Source organism: Protopterus annectens, chromosome 15.part0 (genome assembly GCF_019279795.1).
Source record: "Protopterus annectens isolate FY-2018-M chromosome 15.part0, PAN1.0, whole genome shotgun sequence".
Taxonomy (NCBI): Eukaryota; Metazoa; Chordata; order Ceratodontiformes; family Protopteridae; genus Protopterus; species Protopterus annectens.
Genome location: NC_056749.1, coordinates 494,945,298 through 494,968,867, shown reverse-complemented (window position 1 = coordinate 494,968,867; position 23,570 = coordinate 494,945,298). Strand labels below are relative to the sequence as shown.

At 44.7% G+C, this 23,570-nt stretch overlaps 1 protein-coding gene across 1 annotated transcript in view; it reads right to left on the bottom strand.

The window, feature by feature from the left end:
- Positions 1–23,570, bottom strand: part of LOC122789851 (THO complex subunit 2-like) — a 2,067,217-nt gene that overhangs the window by 1,594,749 nt on the left and 448,898 nt on the right. Inside the window, exon 6 of the mRNA XM_044057285.1 lies at positions 5,762–5,883. Within this exon, the coding sequence (XP_043913220.1) occupies positions 5,762–5,883 (122 nt within the window). The remainder of the gene's footprint in view (positions 1–5,761; positions 5,884–23,570) is intronic.

Here is a 23,570-nt window from a genome sequence, read left to right as displayed (position 1 = left end):
ACCCAGGCATCTTGTATGATGGATTCCTAGGCTGGAGGGGATAGGCATTGGTAAAGAGGAGTACAGTAAGGGAACCCTGAAGAGTCAGGAAAAACCTGCTCTGTCAGGAAAAGGCTGCTTAGTTGGCTGAGAAGACTGAGGAGATGACTAGTGATGAGGTTTCTGGATCCCCTTGGGGGGCTTGGATTGGGATGGTCATGTCTGCCTGCGGACGAATACCTATTTGGAAGGGTAGTTCCTGTGGCGCTTTGGGACTGGAGAGACCAGGATGTATTGGACTTTTTAACTCTTTACTCTTTTCCTGCAGTGATTTGAAGAGATCAGCTGAAGCCTTATCAAATAAATAATAACTGTAAAGGGGAACTTCCATGAGCTTCACCTTGATGTCCTCAGGGAGGGGTTAAAGCCTTAACCATGCAAAGGCAGAAGGCTGCAGCCCTAGAAGTAGCCTCAACATCACAGCTGCATTTTATTTAGTGTCGGCCACCTGGGAGGATGCAATAATTACAGAAAAGGCCAAGGCCTTGTTTTCCGCATCAGGCAGGTCAAACAATTTTAGATAACTGTGACAAGCTCCAGGGAATACTTGGTCATATGAGTTTGGTAGTTCAAAGCCCTAAAGGCTAGGGTAGACAAAGTGTTTATTTCCCCCCACCCTCTGTAATTGCCTACTGTCTTTGACAGAGGGAAGCAGAAAAGTGGAAGGAAGGGTCCTCTAAGTGTTGTCAGAGGCCACAGAGATGACTGACTGGTCTGCCACAGGGCCTTAAAGAGGAAATTGCTTTCTTGAGGGACCTCTTAGGGGCTGCAGGCTGAGAGAGTCCAGGTGTAGGGACATAGAAGCAAAAGCATCCAGAAAGACAGGGATAACCTGTGGGGCAGCTGTAGGACTGGAGGGGTTTCCACCTGGAGGAGGTCACAATACCTCTTTTTGAACATCTGACATTTGAGTACTGTCCCACTTGAAGTGGTCTCTCAATTTTAAAAAGGGTTTCCCCAAATGAGATTTCCTCCAAAGAGGAGTCAGTCCCATTAGAGTCTTTCTCAATGGGAAGTATAGTCTAATGAAGGAATCTGTGAGGAGTAGGCTAATGAGTCACTATCAGCTGAAGGAAGTTCTTCCTCTGAAGTAGGCTGCTATCTGACCCTTTCTTGGGGTGAGGTAGGCCAAGGGAAAGGAGGAGCAGGGGACCCAGTAGTAGGCTTCAAGGACATGACCCTGAATAAATCCTTGGGCAAAATTTTGCCACTGTTTCTGAGGGTCTGGAGGAGAGGATGGATACTTAGTTTTCTGCTTTTTCTTAGCTAGTATGTCCATCCAATGTAAGGTCAGGGGTTTGGACTTGGCCTGCATTCAAGAACGTCCAAATCAACTTCTTCCCTCACCAAGATTTGCACGATTCCCCTAGGGTCTTCCGACAGAATGAGCCTTGGTTCACCCTGGGTATCTCTACCAGATGTCTGTGAGGCCTCTGGATGTGCTGGCATCCAGTTATAAGGCATCCTGCAAAATGGGCTTGGCCTGAGGATCCGGATCCAAAGCAGAATGCTTCTCTGGGCTATCATGTACCTTGGAGAAACGAGTTTTCTAGATATATCAAGAGGGAAGAAAGTCTGCTCCTAAGAGCCTTGGGGATGAACGATTGGCAGATATAGCAGTTCTTATGGTCGTGGTGGGGCCCAAGACAAAAGACAACACAGAGTGACCATCTGTGTGGAATCTGCCTTCCACAATCACACTTCCCTTCCTTGGATGACTAACTCAAGGCAAACAAGGTACAACAGCAAAAAACACAAAAGGTTACCAAAGAGCACTTATCTTTAGAAGAAACGCTCAATTCCAGCAGCAGAGCAATGTCCAGGACTGGTGATCCGACTTGGCAGCAAAGTTCTAGGCAGGCAACTCTCTCATGTAAAGAATACTGCAACAGATAAATAGAAGGACAGGCTATGGGGAGACAGCCTTCTATCAGATAATGTGGGGGCTGAAACCTCACAAATCAAAACCCTGACACTGAATGTTCCAGGTCAAAATGCTCAATCACCAGGTTGCCTCAAGTCAGACACAGGTTGGTATAACCATAATTGAAAAAAAAATATGCAAATAAGTTATTCAGTATAAAAGAAAACTGGAGCAAGGGGAGCAATCCAAAGCAAAATACAGCCAAAACCGCTTTGAGTCTAGAGTTTACCTGCCATCCCATCTACCAAGCACAAGTAAAACTGGTTTCTCCATAGGAATGGATAAAATACAATGGCAAAGATACTCTGCCCTGAATGGGAAGGCCCTCAGCAGAAGGTTAAAGGTGACCCCAAAACTGTACAAAGCCATTTCACCAGAACACAACCAAAGAAAAGAGGAGGAAAGGTTTTGAGAAGCAACAATGAAGACTTCAAACAGCAATTTCCTCACCCATCAAGGAAGCCCAGGCATGCCAATTTAATGCCACAATTTATAAAAAGGAGATGCAGTGGTGTTCACCTCTTCTTACACTTCAGCTCTGAATATACTTAAATATAAAATTTGATGGGTTTCAAAAGGCTGCACCAAAAGGAAAAGGATAAGAATCTCATAAGCAAAACACACACACATTATTGTGAGGGTGGGAAAAAAAAAGTAGAAGAAACTAAAAGGACCAGAAAACAAGGGTGTCTGGTTTCAAAAGGAAGCTCACTTCTTCAGGAAAGGGAGCAGTCCCCCTGGCATCTAATGAGTAATGAAGTCTAGGCCTACTCCGGGGCCAAGCCATGGCAAGACAGTCCCAGACGATTAAAAAATGAATGAATGAATGGAGGTTAATCACTCGTACCATTTTGCCAAAACTGAGGATCCCCAAGTAGGTTTACCAGAGTAGCCGCCCACATATCTCCTCTACTGACCACCAAGAACTCAAATGAGCTCCTCTAAAAGGCAAACATGCAAGTACCACATAGCTTTCTACCTAGTGCACACGTAAGTAGTCTTCCCTCTCTTGAAAAAGCAGGAACGTAGTCTGCAAGGAAACATACACAAATAAGGTGGAAAACTCTATTTAGGAAGCAGTCAAATAAGGACTGCAACTCGTTCTCAAAAAGACTGCTTCTGTTGAATGGGACATCAAACAAAATGTTGCTCAGCTCACCTTTACCAAGAAACAATCTAAAGTATACTATTCAGCCATACTGCAGTGTGCGCAGCTTTTTAAACAGCTACCACAGACTAAGGGCTGTAGCTCACATGGTTCAAGGCAAGGATCTTCCAGATTGAAGGAGTGTCTCAAGCTTTCCCAGAACTGACTACATCAAGACACAGTTGAGAACCCTAAGCCACAAAACAGCAGAGTACATCTTCTTGCTAGAAAAAAAAAAAAAAAAAAAGTGTCCCTCATGGCCTACCCTGCAACCTAACAGAAGACAACAAACTATGGTCGTGGAAAATGTATGTGATGTGCTGATGCAAAAAAAAAAACTCATCCTAAATGCATCTGACAAAACCTCTCCTATATGCTGGGGGAAACCATGTTCACCTGGGGGTTACTACATAAGAGTGAGGGTGCCTCAAGGCATCTGAAACAACACAGTGTTGCTCTAGAGAAACTCTAAATATAAGCCATCAGCCCAAACTATTACAAAAATAAAGGGTCACAGAAACTTTTGTGTGTTGTAAACTTTCTTGGGAAAATTTTCATCCCATGAAATGCTGACAAAATCCAGGGATTCCAAAGATTTTTACACCTCAAAAATAAATCCATCCCCACCTAACCCACTGGGTAGCTAACCAGAAGTGACAAATAATGCCCTTCAAATGTTCCAAAACCAGGAACATGCCAAGGCTCAAACTACATGTACAAAGAGGGAGTCAAGGATGATCACTGCAAACATTCAATAATGTGCACACCAAATGCAGTTAGGCTTGCCACCTACCCTGTATTTTTTCCCCAGATCACCCAGAAATCAGAATGATTCTCCACTAGTCCAGAAAGCACTGTACAAACTGGAGTATTCTGTGCAACAGCATGAACAGAATGTTGAGTTTGTAAAAAAAATAAATAAATAAAAAGCAAGTCTGATTGTTTCCAGGAAAAGCATCACTAAAGAGATTCTGTGAAGTCAGACATTGCCTAAAAAGTCCGAACGTTAAAAAAAAAAAAAAAAAAAAAAAAAAACTCAAGGAGATGTTCTGCCCTGACAGCATATACAATAGCATCATAAAATGAAGCGACTGTGGGTGAGAATGGGGTGGAGCTGGGCAAAGTCACTGTAGTGGAAGGGGTGTGGCTTCGGTCTGTTTTTTGGCAATGCAAAAGATGGCAACCATAAAGGCAGTGCATGAGTGAGACCTGTGCCAGGAATGACCCTATCATCAAAACCAATGCCCCTACAAGTGAAATCTCAAATCTCAGACCGGCTACTTGAGCTCTCACCTGAAGTTAAGAAGTTGCCACATCACCTAGGATACGGTCCTTATTGCAAGTTCAAATCCCAAACACCTTGGGAGAGCCTTAAAAGGCCAAACCTCAGCTCAATTACTTTACAACATTACTAGCTACATAAAGTGGTCATTCCCACAAACAGAACAGAAGGTTCTCAAAACTAAATCAAAACAGCAGAAAGGCAGCATGAACACCACAGAATGCAATTAGAAAGGAGGAAATAAGGGATCTGCTCCTCTTCAGCCTAATGTCTACCAGGACACCAAAATGAGACTGGGGACTAGTATTAAATGGTCAAGGTGTTTACTTACAGATGCAAGGCACAGAGTTTGGCTCTCACCTTTGGAAAGTATGTTTAGGGTCAAAAAGCCCCCCTGGGATAGTTACCATAGTAATCACCTATGAACTATAAAACAAGGGTAATATTTGTCTACCAAAAGCCTGGAAAGCCAAAGATAATGTGGTCCTACATCTGAGAAGACATTAGGACATCTTAGGGTAGCCCATCCACTGGGTATTGAGAAGGACCTTTCCAGTAGTCCCACACAAAGAGCCTCCTTACTTCATTCTTTTGAACTCAGATTCCCCAAGACCATGCAGGACAACCAAAGGAAATGCAAATACAGAACTTTTACAAGCATCAAGAAAACCTGAGGTACAAGCTGTGTCAGCAGCATAAAACAAGTCAGATTACACTTTAGTTAAGTGTGACCTCATGGCACATTGCAGTAGCAAACACCTACCCCAAATGCAGAAATACAAAATGCTGGCTGGTGCAGAGAACAAAACCAAAGGACCCCTCAAAGACTGTCTTCACTGTTAGACTTGCTGATTCCACCTGCTCTTGCGTCATGGCTCAAGTTGATAAACAGTCCAAAGTACCACCCAGAAAGCTAGATTAATAAGAACTAAAATGCAACACAAGAACCAACACAGAAGTTCTGCTACAATCTGATAACTGGACACAATTAACAGCTGGCTTTTAAGTCGGTACTTTGAAGAGTACCTACTGGTATACAAAATCTGCAAAAAGAAGGAATAAAATGGTGATGCTTTCCATAAGAATAGTGAAAAAAATGACACCATTATTTGTGTCAAGCTGTTTAATTACAAAAAGGAGTGGAAAACAAGAGGTAGTACAAGGAGCACACATCATACAGAGAATATTAAGGAATACAAAATAAAATGTAAATTAGTCTTGCAACACAAATGCAAGGAAATCAAGATGTTACCACGCTTTATAACAGAGCCTTTCTTCCATAAAAGGTTAATCAAATATTAAAGCAGAACATACATGGACATTATTGCTTTCACTGTACAAAAAGTCCAAATTAAGCACTTGTACTTACAACAGTTTTGTCTTTATTTTTACAGATTTCTGATTAAACTGCATAGATTGCTTGATGAGTCCAAGAGATTCTAATGTTTCTGGGTCTAGTCGCTCTTTCAGAAGTGTGTCAGAAATAAAGTACTGTTGAAAATACACAAAATCAAATAAAAATAAATGTAAATCAGAAGTCATCACCATATACTTTAGATGTTACAGACAAATGGCAGTTTGGCAGAAATACAAATGTGGGTATTTGTATGCACATATATATTCATAAATACACAAGACATCTGGAGTACAGTCAAATAATAATTTGTCCTACACACAGCAAGCAAGTCATCTTATGCGTGATAAAACAAGTAAAGCCAGCATGACACATCCCAAATACAGTGCAAATACAAATCAAATCCAACCCTTTTATATCATGCATTCCAGCTATCTGACTTGCTTCTAAATTGTGGAGTGAGACATGCAATTTAAGTTTGCAACCTTTTTTAGCTGCGTTTGTATTTTAAGAAAAGCGTTTCTAACTGTATCAATCAAATTATAGTGGAGGTCCAAGGAGAAAAGACATCATAATTAACTGATATTTTAGCAGGCATGTCCAAGGGTCAGCTTCCATTGATTTCTCCTGTACACCTGGTGAATCTGGGCATACTGGGGCAATGCAGCAATTGCCTCATGTACACAGACAACCCTCTCCTCCTACCACCCAACACTACAACCTGTGAGAGATGCACTTACACAGCCAAACTGGAAGCAATGCTCTCTCCACCCAAGATTGTGCTAGACATTCAAGAGGAGACTGTTAACACCCGCACTACACCTCAAGCAGCACATAGCCCCTTCTAAACTCACACCACCAACATCCACACATAGCAACACTAAATCCACATATGCAGAGGCCCTTAACTGTAACATGCCCAAGCAACAAGGACCTCCGAAGCTGAAACGCAAAACAATCACAACCAAAATGTCACATAGCTCACACCAGTGTGCCACCCTGCAACAGCCCCTAAGGCAACACAACATACCTAACACTTCAGTCATAGGTGACTCTATAGTCAGGCACACTGATGCCCCACTCACCAGGCTGAACAAGGAGAAAATTACAGTGAGTTGCCTGTCGGGTGCCAGGATCCGCCACATAACTCATGCACTCAAGTCACTCCACAACAAGTACAAATATGACTCTGTCATTGTCCATGTTGGAGTGAATGACTTGAGATGTACCTCCCTGGACTACATGAAGAGAGACATGGAAGAGCTCTTGGATCATGTGGCCTAGGCAGGTATTACCCTAGCCCTGAGTGGCATCCTGCCTTTGCCCAGAATGTTACCACAATACAAGGACAAAATGACTGACTTCAACAATTGGCTAAGCTTCTGGTGTCATTCAAAGGGGATCCAGTATGTCTGCCTGGGATGACATGATCGACAGACCACGATGCTTTGCCAGAGATGGTCTGCACCAGTCGCCCCTGGGATTCAGGTTACTGGCTAAGGCTCTTGCCACCCCTATAGTGTTTTTAGGCAAAGTTCAAAGGACAAAACCACCTCCGTAACAGGTACAAGTATGCAAAATCTGAAGGAAATGCTACTCAATGCTAGAAGTCTAAACCTCAAAACGCACTCTCTCGAGGCACTCGTAAAAATGGAGAACATAGATATCTGTGCAGTAACTGAGACCTGGTTCAAGACTCCAGAGAGCACCCCTGCAATACCAGGCTACACCGCTTACCACACTTTTCGGCTACCAAACCAGGATCGAAACACTAAAGGTGGAGGAGGGTCAATATTCACACCACCAAGTTAGTTTCCCAACACAATGTCTGAAATTCTCCAGGTGCAACTAACACTAGGTAAGACTGCAATCCAAATTGTAGCTTGCTACAGATCGCAGACCATGCCCCAAGATTCTCACTACACCTTTCTAAACGTACTGGAAAATATTAACATACAACGAAACACCCTAATACTGGGTGATTTCAACTACCCTGCCATTAACTGGGAAAACTACTCGTGCACTAACACCTTTGCTCAACGGTTCTTGGAATTCACAAATTCCAATGCCCTGGATCAACTAATCCATAGTCCCACCAGGGGCTCTAATATCCTAGACCTGGTCATTACCAACATGGGAAATCGATGCTCCACACCTATGGTAACCCCCTCATTGGTTAGGTCAGACCATAAGCTAATCACCCTTAAAGTACAATTTTGTACCTACCATAAATGTAGATGTCCGATAGGCATGCATCTGCAGTCCTTACAAATGGGTTGTCCTGTCGTCAGGCAGCCCTTCGGTCGGCCGGATTCCAAAGTCTGGGTCGGGCCTCGGCTGGTGTCGCACTTCACCCGACGTCATAGCTGCAGTTATTCGGGTATAAAGGCATCAGCCGACGCCATTTTCCTCAGTCTTTCTTGCCGCGTGGCGCCCGAAGCAGAAGTTTGGGTTCGTGAAGGGCCGATCTTGTCTCCTGAACCTGTCTCCTGAACCTTGACTTCTTTTTATCAGTCTCCAGAGCAATGGACGAGGTAAGGCAGTCCACACAGCCTATCTGGACCTCTCCAAGGCCTTTGACACCACCCCCCAACTCTGGAATCATAGATAAACTTACTACGTCACTCGATGGGTTGCCAACTGTCTTGCTGACAGAACCCATACTGTAAAAGTAGCTGACTCCAAATCCAGCTCCAGGCAAGTGACAAGTGGAGTACCTCAGGGTTTAGTCCTGAAACCTCTTGTTTGTCATCTACTTCTCTGAAGTACAGGCCAACACACTAAGGGACTCTGGCTAACAAAGTTCGCAGATGACTGCAAACTGGGATCCATTACTGAATCCCCAAATGATGTGGATACTCCACAAAAGGGCCTTACAGAAACAGATGCTTGGTGCCAGAGCCATGGGCTCAAGCTCAATGCCAAGAAATGTATAGTTACCCCCTTTGGGAAAAACCATGTACCCGTGAATTATCACATAGGTGGTAGTACACTAAACACCAAAAGTGTGATAAGAGACTTAGGGACACAGGTGGACAGTGGTCTCACCTTTAATAACATCACCACAACAGTCAGGAAATCCTATGTGGCACACCTCATCACTAAGGGCTTTTCATCCAGCAAAAAGGTGGTCATTGTCCCACTGTACTCATCCCTCATTAGACCCATTATAGAATACAGCGTCCCATTTGGTATGTACCTCTCAAGACATGTGCAACAACTGGAAAGGCCACAGAAATACCTCACTAAAACAATCACAAGCCTAAAGCAGATGCCCTATGCTGACCGCCTTAAAAATCTCCAGCTATACTCTGTCGCATATCGTCTACTCCGAGGCGATCTCTGCTTAACAAACAAGGCCATGTCAAACACAGAGCTGTTGGACATGCTACACTTAAAGAAAGCCCTCAGAGCCACACGCTCCAGGGATCTAAATCTTGTCATCACAAAAACATGCGGGAGGGATAGGTTCCTGACCCAGACACTCCTCAGACACTGGAATAGACTCCATGTCAAGCAGAGCACCTCTTTGGCCCTCTTCAAAAGGAACCTTGATGGTTGGATGGGAGAAAGGAAATTCACTCCGGGGATCACGTCAGTCGCCCTGCTAGACAGGGGTCCAGGGAAGTAAATAGTGTGGGAAGAAATTGCCAGGGAATTGTTATGGCTAGGCTTGTATAGGCCCCTAGGGCCGATAGCCTAGTACCAACCTATGAACCTATTCAGTTGATCTGGGAGGGGGTGATATTTACTTCCCTCTTCTACAACTGGAGAGACTCTATACTTCTCTGAATTCAGCTACTTTCAGTGAAGCTTTCACATCAGGAGCATGAAGGACACACACCCACACACTAGTGTAATTTGTGATATTACACTGCACTAGAACAAGTCCCACAGCCTAGCAGAAAATGTATTGCTTGCAAGTTAAGAAAAAATTGAAGGCGTGAAACCTACATGGTTACAGGACTAAATGGTACTGTAACTGCAGCAGTGGATGGAGGTGCAATCCACACAAAGGGGGATGGTGGAACAGTAGTCAGGACTTGCAGAAGACAGTACACATCTTATATTGTACTATTGTGTAAGAACTTGCAATAAACAATGATGTCCTACTGATCACTGTTGCAGTATTCCAATACTTTTGAGTTATGCTCCAGAGAATAACTTACTTTCCAAACAGGGTATCAAAGCCAAACAAACATCCTGACACACTGCGCATCCCATGTATGACCTCAGCCATGAGTATAGGGGTACATAAGCAGAAGTATGAGCATAGATCCTCAAACTGTCTTGCCTCAAGAGAACACTGAAGAAGGTAACAGATATCATGTTTAAGAAACATGTCCTAATAATCAACAGTGTTAAGGAAACTGCCCACCTCAGTCTACAAAGCACAGTAAAGATGGGAATGGGGGCATCTGTCTTGGTAAACTCTTGTACAACAGTACTGGGGGGGTAGTACTGGGTAAAGGGAAGCTGTCTATGAATCCTGTAAAGACACATCTAGCAAAGGAGGTTCTAGATATGGAAAAAAGCATCTACATAGCAATTTTTGGTATAAGTGTGCACAGAGGACTAGATGGCAGCCCCCAGGATGGCCCCAGAATCAATGTCTTTGAAGAAAGTACCTGAGGAGGAGACTGCTCTGGTAGAGTGTGCTTTGACAGTGGCTGAAGGGAACTTCAAACAGCCTTCCTCCTCAGGAGAAAAGTCCATCACTGACTGTGTTGAGCCTAAAACCTAGGAATACCAAGTCCTGAGAGGGTATCGGGGAAGACTTCCTTAGATAAACAGTGAATCCCAGTCCATCCAAAATAGGCAAAGTGAATTTCAGATAGTCAGTGTTTCTTTGGAAAAGCCCTGAATAAGAAAGTCACCCAGGTAGTGGAAAATATGCATCACCTGTATTCTGCAAAATGCTACACCTGAAGCTTAGCATTTTTTGAAAATTTTGAGAGCTGTAAGCATGCCAAAAGGCAAAGGTGAGAATTGAAAGTGTAGAGATGGAAAATCTGAGACATTTCCTCCAAGCCAGGCAAACAAGATTGTGCAGGTATGCATCCTTCTGATCTAGTAACCAGAAAGGTCTGAGGGAGGATGAGGGGAAGCAAGATCTGAAGAGGAAGCATTATGAAGGCAGGAACTCTAAGAAAGGTGTTGGGATGAGACCAAATCTAATACATCTCATTAAAATCCCTCTTTCATAGGTGGCAGAAAGAACAATAAATAGAAGTCCTTGCCTTGGGCCTGAGGAGGAACTGTCTTCTATAATCACCTGAGAGTAGTTCCTGGGGCACAAGGGGAATTAGATGAAATCTGATTTGCCAGAGATATACCCCTCAGTGACAGAAGTTCATTCCAGGAAATTTTGTAACAGTTTTGCATGATGGGCAAAACTCACCTGCCTGAGATAATGAATTCTCAGGTTGGAAGGGCTAGATGGAGTCTTTGGGATACAAGAATGTGTGGACCAAGGTTGTGTTTTTCTAGGCTTGGAGACCCCTTGAGGTCTATCTTGAAATCTTTTCTTTGAAAGTTTCTTTCCCTTTGAATGGCCTTTTGTTCTCTACATACAAAGTACAACTAAATGGGTAGTTTTTCTAGCATCTTGGGACTGAAGCTAGAAAAATCCGCTTAAAGTCTGGTATGACTTTCCCTTTCCCCTGCAAGAATTTGAGAAGTTCACTAGTAGACAGCCAAAAAAGGATATTCCTATGCTGAGGAGTCTAGAAGCATGCCTTTCACATTTTCTGATAAAAACTGAAAACGAAGCCAAGCAAACATGTGATGGCTAAGCCTGCGGCTGCAACTCTAGACTGCATCACAGCTGCACTTAATGGAGTGTCTGGCTACGTGTGACACTTTAGCAAAGAAAGTGATACTTATATTAAGAATCTAAGTTGTGCTACAGACTTATTCAGGTTTCCCAACATTAAAGGTAAATACTTGGTAACTGGTAATTCAGCGTTCTGAAAGCTAGTGTGGCACAGGTACAGACTTTGTTGCTACACCTGTCCTTGACCTTACTGTTTCTGTTGGATGGCAGTGCATTGGATGCCGCAAGTCATGTGGGTTTATCAGTGGACAAAGACAACTGCAGGGTTTGCTATAGGATTCATGTAGCAAAATTTCATATCCTCTGGCAATCTGTAGAACCTGCAGAAGTCCTCTAGTCCAGGTGGGCTGGAAATCTGGATCAGAAGTGGTGGAAGGAAAGGCATCCAAAACAGCTTAGAAAAAGTACAGTTGTGTACACTTACCATAAATGTAGATGTTCGAGTGTATTTACTGTTGCAGTCATCACATTTAGGTTATCTGCTTGCAGGTAGCCTGATTATCAAAGTCTGGGTCCAGCGTCGGTTGCTGTCTCATCTTCCATGATGTCAGGCAGTCAGAAGTATAAAGCATGCAGCCGACGCCATTACATCAGTTTTTCTTGCCCCACATGTCAGGTGCCCCAATAATGGGAAGCAATTATATACAAGGTTATATGGCTCTAGGTGATTCGGTCATGTTGACTGTCGCCAAAAAAATGGGCATGGGTAGTTACCGGTGATAAGTGGGCTGAGGACCCGGCCTACTCTCTGACCCACGCCAGGGACCCATGCTAACGGTGGGAGGGGTATATGTGCCCCTATTGGCCAGTGTGTGCCCGCCATAAAAGCCCAGCAGCCCTGTGTCAATAGGCTCCTGGCTGGCCGGTGTCTAGCTGCCCAGCCTGGGTTACCTGGGATAGCACTGTTGAGTGAAAGGTGGACATAAAACCAACCTGCCAAACATGAAATAAGAATTGCTACGCTTAATGTAGAGTTCACTGACAGGACACAGCTTAGAAGTGGATGACATGATGATACGGAGGAGGCTGGACATCCTACATATCCAAGAGATGAGATGGAAGGGAAGTGCAACAAAGCCACTTGGCTTGGGATCCAGACTCTACTACTCAGGTGGTGGACAGGCTAGAAATGGTGTAGGAATTGTGGTGAGACAGAGGCTTCAGAAGTCATTGAGAGATATCAGAATTAATGACGTACTCATGGCAATCAGACTCCAGTGTAATGATAGGATAGTATTCATAATCTCAGCCTATGCCCCACAGCAGGGTTGTGATAGCGAGGAAGAGTGCATTCAGACAGCAGTTGCAGGATCTACTAGATAAAGCAGGACAACATGAATTGGTGTTGATAATGGGTGACTTAAATGCACATATCGGGACAGACAAAGTACAGTTTTGTACCTACCATAAATGTAGATGTCCGAACTGGATAGCATCTGCAGTCATAACAAATGGGTTGTCCTGTCGTCAGGCAGCCCTTCGGTCGGCCGGATTCCAAAGTCTGGGTCCGGCTTCGGCTGATGTCGCACTTCACCCCGACGTCATCTCTGCTGGTCTTCGGGTATAAAGGCATCAGCCGACGCCATTTTCCTCAGTGTTTCTTGCCCCAGATGCCAGTTGCCCTCTTGGAAGGCTAAATTTTGGATAAATGCCAATGTTTCCAAAAAGTAGAAGGCAAACATAAAAATAAGCATGTATGTACATATATACAAACAAATACACCATAAGAGACTCCCCAGCTAGCTATTAGGAGGGTAAATACCCTAGGAGTACCACAGAGGGAAGGAGGGTGGTAATCCTGACTGCAGATGCTATCCAGTTCGGACATCTACATTTATGGTAGGTACAAAACTGTACTATGTCCTTCATGGATGCATCTGCAGTCATAACAAATGGGTAGAATACCATAGCCAAACTAGGGGTGGAGGGAAAAAATTATGGTGTAGTTAGGATCCCTTGCAGTACAGCAGTGGCAAACCCTGCTCGGGATCTAGAGTATAGAGGTAAATTATAATGCTTGGCAAATGTATGCACGGAGGTCCAAGTAGCCGCCTCAATAATGTCCTTGGTTGCCACTCCTCGTAAGAAAGCTGTGGTAGTGGCTGTAGCCCTTGTAGAATGAGGTCTTATGTTCTGTGGAATTGGTTTTCCATGGTAGGAGTAACAGAATCTTATGCAATTTCCTATCCATTTGGAGATTGTCTGTTTGGAAATTGCTTTTCCTTCCCTTCCTGTTGCATAGGCTACTAAAAGCTGGTCAGTTTTTCTGTTAATTTGGGTTCTGTCCAGGTAGTAGCGTAACTGTCTGTGTACATCCAAGGTATGCAGCATTCTTTCCCCCCTGTTTTGTGGATTGGGAAAGAAGGTAGGTATGTGGATTGCCTGGTTTAAAGACACTCTGGATACCATCTTAGGCATAAATGTAGGATTAGTTCTCATGGACACCCTATCTTGATGGAAGATTAGGAAGGGTTGCACTGCCATTAAGGCCTGTAGTTCCGAAAACCTCCTTGCTGAGGTAATTGCCAGTAGGAAAGCAGTTTTCCATGACAGGTGTTGCAGATCTGCTGTTGCTGCTGGTTCGAACGGTGGGAGTGTCAACTTTTCTAGCACAAAGTTCAAGTCCCATGCTGGTAATGGTGGTTTCCTAGGAGGTTTTACATTCTTGATCCCTCTGAGGAACTGCCTGAGTAGAGGATGCGAAAAGACAGGTGGAACAAAGCTGTATTCTGCTGAAATAGCTGATGCATGTATCTTGATGGAGGAATAGGACAGGCCTGCATGTAGAAGCTCTGCCAAGTACTCCAGAATGTTAGCAATATGTTTGACACATCTTTTCCTCTTTCAGTACTCCAAATGACAAACCTTTTCCATTTTCCTGCATAGTTCCTTCTTGTTGAAGGTCTGCGGGCCTCAAGGATAATGTCTTTAACCCTTTGGGAAAGGTCTGGGTTAGTTGCTGCTATGTGATGTTCCAGGCAGTCAGTTGCAAGGTTTTTAGGTTTGGATGCATGATGTTGTAGTTGTTCTGAGTTAACATCAAAGGCATCAGGGGTATTGACCACAATCTCTCCCGAGACATGCTCCTCAGCAATGGGTACCAGTGTTGTCTTGGCCAGTTCAGAGCTATCAGGATTATCCTTGAACGTTCCTCTTTGATTTTCAGTAGTACCTTGTGCATCAAGGGAAGAGGTGGAAATGCATATGCTGTCAGGCCTTTCCAGCTGAAGGATAGAGAGTCCACCTTCCATGCAAGTGGGTGGAATGTCCTTGTGCAGAATTTTTTGAGCTGGTGATTTAGTGGGGAAGCGAATAGATCCATTTCTGGCATTCCCCATTTCTTTGTGATGGCCTTGAAGATGTCCGGGTGTAGCATCCATTCGTGAGCATCCGAGGTGGTTCTGCTTAACATGTCTGCTAGGGTGTTCTCTTTTCCCGGCACAAATATTGCCTGTAACTGGATGTTGTAGCTGAGAGCCAGATTCCAAAGGTCCAAAGTCATTCTGCATAGGGGGTATGAATGAGTGCCTCCCTGTTTGTTGATGTACCACATGACTGTGGTGTTGTCTGTCCTTATCATCAAATGGCCTTCTTTGAGGAATGGTCTGAATTTTTGGATTGCCAGTTTTACTGCCAGCATTTCTTTTTGGTTTATGTGCAGGTGCAGCTGGTCTTGAGTCCACAATCCTTGTATGCATTTGTCCAGCATGTGCGCCCCCATCCTAGGTCTGAGGCGTCCGTTGTGATGGTTTGGCTTGCTCGAAAGTTGTGGAAGGGTAAGCCTGGGTTTGACTGGCATGCTTGAGCCCACCATAGGAACTCCTGTTTTAGGCATGGGATTAGTGGGATTTCTGTTTCTAAGCTGTGCCAGTGCTGAGACCATAAATTCTTTAGGTACCACTGTAGCTTTCTCATATGCAGTCTGGCATGTGGGACCAAGATTATGCATGATGCCATGAAGCCCAAGGCCTGCAGAACTTTTCTTGCTGTTAAAGTTTGTTCTGCTTTGTTAATGCCAAGAAGTAAAGAGGGAGCTCTTTTTGTTTTTCTGCTGTTAGGAATGCCATTTGTTTTACTGTGTCCAATTCCGCGCCCAAGAATGTTCTTGTTTGGGATGGTATCAGCCTTGACTTTTGTAAATTGACTGTGTATCCCAGGGCTTGTAGCAAGTAAATGACCCTTTGTAAATCTGTTGTCAGCTTGCTTTTGTTGTCCGCTTGTAACAGGCAGTCGTCCAGGTATGGATAAATTTGGATTCCCTGTAGTCTGCAGTGAGCGATTACTGATGCCAGGCATTTTGTGAATACTCTGGGCGGAGTAGATAAGCCAAAGGGCAATGCTGAGAATTGATAATGCTCTGATCCTGCAAGAAATCTGAGGTATCTTCTGCAATTTGGTCGAATGGGGACGTGCAGGTATGCCTCCTTGAGATCTAGAGTTACCAGCCAACACTCCTTGCCCAGCATGGGAAGAAGTTGCTGTAGGGTCAGCATTTTGAATTTTGGGACAATGATGTATGTGTTTAAGACGGACAGGTCGAGAATAGGTCTCCAACTTTTCTCTTTTCTTGGTACTAGGAAGAGTCTGGAGTAGAATCCTTTGCCCTGTTCTGTTATTGGAACTCTTTCCACAGCTCTCATCTTTGTTAATTCTGCTATCTGCTGTAGAGCTTCTATTTTTTGATTTGGAGGTAGGTTTGCCATTCCTCTTTTTACTGGTAAGGTGTGGAAGTGGAACCGTAGCCTTGGTCTATGGTTTGCAAAATCCACTTGTCTTTTGTGATATTGTGCCAATTTTTGAAAATAAGGCTAACTTTCCGCCTAATGGTGCTGCTATTTGCTCCCTGGTAGGCGGTGTCAGAGCCAAGTCACTGTGATTGTCCTGTTGCAGTGGCAGTGGTTGTGTCTGTGCCTCGGTTATTGCCTTGCCACTGTCGTCCTCTGTAGGCACCTCCTCTGGATTGATTTCTGCCTCTAGAGCGTCTATTCCTGCCCCTTTGGGATCTTGTGGAGTCAGGAAAGGACCAATTTTGGCAGGCCAGTTCCTGCTAAACCTTGGGGGCTGAACCTGTAAGAAATCTTTAACTGTTTGTACAGATTTTGCCTTTTCCTCCATTTTCTTCATTACTTGCTGGGCAGGTGTACCAAATAGACTGGCCTTATCCATAGGAGCATCTAATAGCTTTGCTTTAACATGATCCGGTAAGACCTGTTCTTTCAACCATGCATGCCTTCTTATCACTGTGCCAGTCATGGCTGATCTAAATGAAGCCTCCAGTGCATCATAGCCACATTTTAAGGAATGGTTACTAACCTGTTGGATGTTATTCACCATTTCTAATACATATTTCTTATCTAAGGATTCATCAGAGGACAGTTTTTTAGTTAACTGATCAAGCATAAACTCTTGGTATTGGATCATATGAAACTGACAGTTTAAAGCTCTAGCTGAGAGAGTAGCAGAGGTGTAAACCTTTTTCCCCCATCTCTCTAAGGACCTGGATTCCCTTTCAGAAGGAATAGGGTTTTTTGCTGTAGTCGAGGCTACTGCCTTAGGCCCCTGGGATATAGTTTCGGGGTCTGCAAGTGGGGCCTTGTATAGGTGATGATGAGTGTCTGGCACCCTGTAAAATCTATCTGGTTTGGCAGGGGCTGGAGGTAAAGAATCAGGAGCAGTGCAAACATCATTAAATGCATCATCCACAACAGGCAGTACAGGAGGTATAGCTAAGGGCCTATGTTGTGGTAAGTGCAGAAAGGTTCTAAGCCTTTTTCTTGAATCTGAGAAATCGTGTCCCTGCCATTGGAATTGTTCTCTCATGGCATGTAAGGTTTCCCCAAAGGAAAATTCCTCTGGTGGAGAGGCAGCTGGAATGGATTCCTCAGCATCGGAATCTTCATAGGTAGAAAAAGGAGCCTCTGGCTGGTCTGTAATATCAAGTCATCCGCAGAATCATCAGAGAACACTGGCTCGGGGGGCTCTGCTCTAGGTCTCTTTTCAGGGGGCTGAGAGGCCCTGTCTGGGTGAGATTGGGATCCCCTAATTAAGGATATTAAATCTTCTGCCAGAGTAAGCATTTGTGAACTTGAAGTGGGCCTGTTAGAGGGGGGCTTTACAGGCACTGATTTAGCAGATTTGGCTGCTTTAGCCCTGGCAAAGGCCTTAATAGACATGGCTGCAGGAGGCCTAGCAGCACCACGTGCTGGGGTAGAGACATCCAAGGGGATGGGGTCTGATAAATCACTAGGAACCACAGTTGTAGGCAAAATTTCTGAGGCCGATTCAACTAAGGTAGCAGGAGCCTCAGTAGTAGTCATGGATTCGGCTGAAGATTGACCAGTTTTCTCGGTTTTGGCCAAAACCGAGACACTCGCGGCTTGCTTAACCGTGGTTTCGGCCGAAACCGCGGACCGCGAGTGTCTGTCTTTTTCTTTGCGTTTTTTAACAATTTGGGAAGTCGGAGAATCCGACTGCATAATGTACGCAAAATCTGAGCCGAAAAACTGTTCAGCAAACTCCGACCGACGCCTAAGCGTTCGTCGGTTGAAGGAAGCACAGGCCGAACAGGCTGCTGCGTCGTGGTCTGGGCCTAAGCAAGGCAAACAGTAAGAGTGGAAATCTTTATGAGGTATTTGTTTCCCACAAGTTAAACAGTTATTGACTTTTTCTGACATCGGCTGAGGCAAGAAAGAGTCCCCAACGGGGTACTTAGCTTTTTAGAAGTCTTCGAAGTAGTATTCGGTAGTAGTAATCTCTGGATCTGACCGACCGGCACTTGCGAACAGCTTTTGCTTAGGGCGCCACGCGGCAAGAAAGACTGAGGAAAATGGCGTCGGCTGATGCCTTTATACCTGAAGACCAGCAGAGATGACGTCGGGTGAAGTGCGACATCAGCCGAAGCCGGACCCAGACTTTGGAATCCGGCCGACCGAAGGGCTGCCAGACGACAAGACAACCCATTTGTTATGACTGCAGATGCATCCATGAACGACATCAGGATATGAGGACTGGCTGGGTCCACATGGGTGGAGCAATAGGAATAAAGGAAAAGCCATTCTAGACTTCTGTCTGGCAAATGGCTTGATAGTAGCCAACACATGGTTCAGAAAGAGACACAGTCACAAGATCACATATAAGAGTAGCCAACATGCAACTCAGGTAGACTTCCTCCTAGTAAGGAAAAGGCACTGGGGTAGAATCCATGATTGCAAAGTCATCCCCAGTGAAACAGTCGGCTCACAGCATAAACCAGTAGTTGCCACAATCAGCTGCAAGCAGTGGTCAGAGAAGGCTCTAAGGTCAAGAGAGACAAGGTTGAAGACCTGGAAGTTGACTGGAGAGAAAGTACAGCAGTTCAAGGAAGTACTCAGGGCTCTAGCACCCCAAGAAGAGGAGGAAATAGGTTGAGTTGAAGAGTGGCAGCGCCTAAAAACAGCATGTGTTATGACTACAGAAAAGATATGTGGCCGAGCCAGGTATGGAATTAAGGTACATAAGGAAAGCTGGTGGTGAAATGCAGAAGTGCAGGAAGTAATCAAAAGAAAGGAGTGCAGGAAGAAGTGGGAGACTGAAAAGACTGACCAAGCTAGGAAGGACTACTGGTTGGCTAACAAAGAAACTAAAAGAAGTTGCAATAGCAAAGAATAGGGCATCAGAGGCACTCTATCAGCTTCTGGAAAGTGACTCAGTAAGGGGCACAAAAACTATACCAGGTTGCAAGGCAAAGACAGAAAGATAAAGGTAGTCGGACACCCTTCATAAGGGATTCCAGCAACAACCTGCTTACCAGCCCACAGGACATCAAAGGCAGATGGAAGGAGTATTTCCAGCAGCTTCCGAATGAAGAAAACCCCACAAAAGCAGTACTGCCCCAGAAACAGCCTACAATGAGAGTAGAAGAGGAGCCAGCTTAGAAGAAGTAAGAGCAGCACTAAGTAAAATTAAGTCAGGGAAAGCAGCAGGCTCAGATGAGGTCACAGCAGATATGATAAAAATGCTGGGAGAGCTAGGGGAGAAATGGCTCCTGAGGGTACTAATTGCAGTGTGGAGAGAAAGGCGCATTTCAAATGACTGGAGGGTAAGCATACTCGTGCCAGTGTACAAGAACAAAGGGGACATCCACAACTGTGGACAGTACAGAGGCATCAAACTCCTACCACATTGCATGAAAGTTCTGGAGAGGGTGATTGATAAACGGATACGCAGAATAGTAGAATGTAAGATGGGAGAGGAACAGTTCGGATTCAGATCAGGATGCAGCACAATTGACCCGATGTTTGCATTGAGACAGATACTTGAGAAGAAACTAGAGAAGAGGAGAGTCAAACTGGGCTTTCCTAGACTTGGAGAAAGCATATGACAAGGTCCCAAGAAAGCTGATCTGGGCAGTACTGCGGTGGTTTGAAGTCCCAGAAACATTGGTAGAATTAGTACAGGCTATGTACAAGGACCCAGTGACTCAAGTACGAACAGTGTTTGGCCTCACTGAGGGGTTCCCAGTGGGAGTGGGTGTACACCAGGGTTCAGCTCTGAGCCCACTGCTGTTCATACTGGTAATAGACTACATCAGCAAACAGGTTGGAGGGGTCAGAGCAAAGTACAGTTTTGTACCTACCATAAATGTAGATGTTCGAGTGCTCATACAGCTTCAGTCATAACAGATGGGTAGAATCCCAAAGCTAAGTAAGGGTGGCAGGCACTAAGTGGAACTAGGAAAGGCTAGGATGCCCTGCAGGACTGCTGTGGCAAAGCCCACTCTAGATTTTGAGTATAGTGTGAGGGGGATAGTGCTTGGAGAAAGTGTGCACTGAACTCCAGGTGGCTGCTTCAAAAATTTCCTTGGTAGGGACCCCCCTGAGGAAGGCTGCAGAGGTAGCTGTGGCTCTGGTGGAGTGGGGTCTGATGCATGCAGGCAAAGTTTTTCCATGAAATGAGTAACAAAAGCGTATGCAGTGGGCTATCCATTTTGAAATTGTCTGTTTGGAAACAGCCTTTCCCTGAGCACCTACAGCATAGGAGACACAGAGTTGCTCAGATTTCCTGAATGGCTTTGTTCTGTACAAGTAGTAACGTAGTTGTCTGTGAATGTCCAAGGAATGTAGTAGTCTTTCCCCTTTGTTTTGTGGATTAGGAAAAAAGGTAGGTAAGTGGATAGTCTGATTCAAAGCTACACTGGATACTACCTTTGGCATAAAGGTAGGATTGGTTCGTAAGGAAACTCTGTCCTGATGGAAAATGATGAATGGTTGCACAGCCATGAGTGCCTGTAGTTCCGAAACCCTGCGTGCTGAGGTGATAGCCAGAAGAAAGGCTGTTTTCCATGACAAGTACTGTAACTCTGTTGAAGAAGCTGGCTCGAAGGGAGGAAGGGTCAGCTTTTCCAATACGTAGTTGAGGTCCCAAGCAGGGACTGGTGGTTTCCTTGGGGGTTTTAAATTCTTTGCCCCTCTAAGGAACTGCCTTAAGAGAGGGTGAGAGAATAATGGAGGATCTGTGCTGTATTGTGCAGAAATGGCTGAAGCGTGGATCTTGATGGAGGAGAAGGAAAGTCCATTGTTTAACATCTCAGCTAGGTACTGTAAAATTTGAGGTATATTTATTACCAAAGGATTCTGTCCCTTTTCAAGATTCCAGGCATAAAATCGTTTCCATTTGGCGGAGTAAGCCTTTCTAGTAGAAGGTCTTCTGGCCTCCAAGATGACATCCTGCACCTCCTTGGAGAGGAGAAACTGTTGGGAAATCAAATAATTCTCCATGCAGCTAGATTTAGAGTTTTGAGATGGCTGTGAAGGGTCTTGTAGTTGTGCTGGGACAAAAGAAGAGGGACTAGAGGTAGGATCCATGGTGGGGAGTGTGTCAGGCTCCTCAGGAGCGGATACCAATGTTGTCTTGGCCAGTCTGGAGTGATGAGAATCATTTTCGGCCTCTCTGCTCTGGCTTTTAATAGAACTTTGGGCAGCAGAGGAAGAGGCGAAAGGCATAGACTGTCAATGTTGCCCAATTGAAGGAAAGTGCGTCCACTTTCCAGGCCTGTGGATGATAGGTCCTTGAACCATTTTTCTGAAGTATTGAGACAGTTGCCCTTGCTTGTCTGGCGTGAGGTAGGCCATCTGGGTGGTTGTATCCAAGTTGGCAACCAGGAAAATTATTTGTTGTGAGGGTATTAGTTTTGATTTCTTTTTGTTGACTGTGTATCCCAGGAAGTTCAACAGTTTTATTACAAACGCCAGGTGCTGCAGTAGTATGTCCTTGCTGTCCGCTTGGATCAGGCAGTCATCCAGATATGGGTAGATTTGTATCCCTTGTAGTCTGCAGAAGGCGATTACTGATGCCAGGCATTTCGTTAACACTCTGGGCGCAGTAGCTAAGCCAAGGGGCAATGCAGAGAATTGGTAATGGGTTGAACCTGCAAGAAATCTGAGGTATCTTCTGCAATCTTGTCTGATAGGGACATGCAGGTATGCCTCCTTGAGGTCCAATGTTACCAGCCAAGACTCCTTGCCCAGCATGGGAAGAAGCTGCTGTAATGTGAGCATCTTAAATTTTGGCACCTGTAGATGTGTTTAGGATGGATAGGTCTAAGATAGGTCTCCAATCTGTCTTTCCTCTGTACCAGGAATAGTCTGGAATAAAACCCTTGACCTTGTTCTTTTGCAGGTACCTCTTGAATTGCTTTCATGTCTATGAGAGCTGAAACTTGTTTTTGTGCCTATGCCCTTTGATTTTGTGGCAGGTTTGGCATGCCTCTCATTTTTGGAAGGATGTGAAAGTGGAACATGTAGCCTCTGTCTATAATGTCCAGAATCCATTTGTCTTTTGTTACAATATGCCAATTTTTAGAGAATGTCAATTTTCCACCCAAAGGTGCTGCCATTAAAGCTTTGCTTGGCAGGAGTAGGGGGAAGTCATTGTGTCTGTTTTCTAAAAGACTGCGATCTATCTTCTCCACCTCTTGGGGTTGGTGCTTGCCACTGTCTGGCTCTGAAGTGGCCTTGAGGTTGCCCTCTGCCCCTTGGGCGCCTGTATCTGCCCCTTTGAGGTCTGTCTGTGGCTGGAAAGGACCAATTTTTTGAAGGCCAGTTTCTGCTGAAACGTGGAGGCAGTACCTGCAGGAAATCTTTCACTGTCTGCATTGATTTCGCTTTTTCCTCCATTTTCTTTAGCACCTCCTCAGCTTTAACACCAAACAATACATCTTTTTGAAGAGGAGCATCTAATAATTTAGCTTCGACATGATCTGATAAGGTTTGCTCTTTGAGCCAAGCATGCCCACGTATAACAGAACCCGTAACAGCAGCTCTGCATGAGGCCTCTAAAGCATCAAAACCACACTGCAAGCTATGTTTACCCACTTGCTCTGCACCATGCAACAAATTCTGCAACTCTTAAATCTGGTTGTTCTGGTTGTGTCATCTTGCTTTTCAGCTGAGATATCAAAAATAAGAAGTTATGTACCTACCAGAACGTTCCATGTTAGTTGTCTTCTCTCACCCTCTTTCTTGCTGGATGGGTTCGGAGCCGATCCTCGGCTCCGACTCGGCACTTACTAAGCTCGAGAGCTAATTTTACCAGCTCGAGGCAACCCTATTTCCCATGATGCAAGGCGGAGACTACCAGATCTCGTTTGGTAGCTATGGAAATTATGCAATATATTCTTCCAACTAGAGAGGAGGAAGAAAACGTAACAATACTAATGCAAGGCGGAGACTACCCAGATCTCGTTTGGTAGCTATGGAAATTATGCAATATATTCTTCCAACTGGAGAGGAGGAAGAAAAAGTAACAATACTCAAAATGACAATCATAATCATCATAATCCTCTGAAAGGGATCAACCTAATCTAGTGACACTAGAAGCTGATTAGCTAGAAAAAAGGATAAAACCTCTGAGTGCCTTTATACGGCACTCTTATAGATAGCACCCCAAAAAGGCAAACCCCCATTTCTCGGTCACCCACGTCCCCCGGAATCTCTTTTAAAGTTTTTTTGT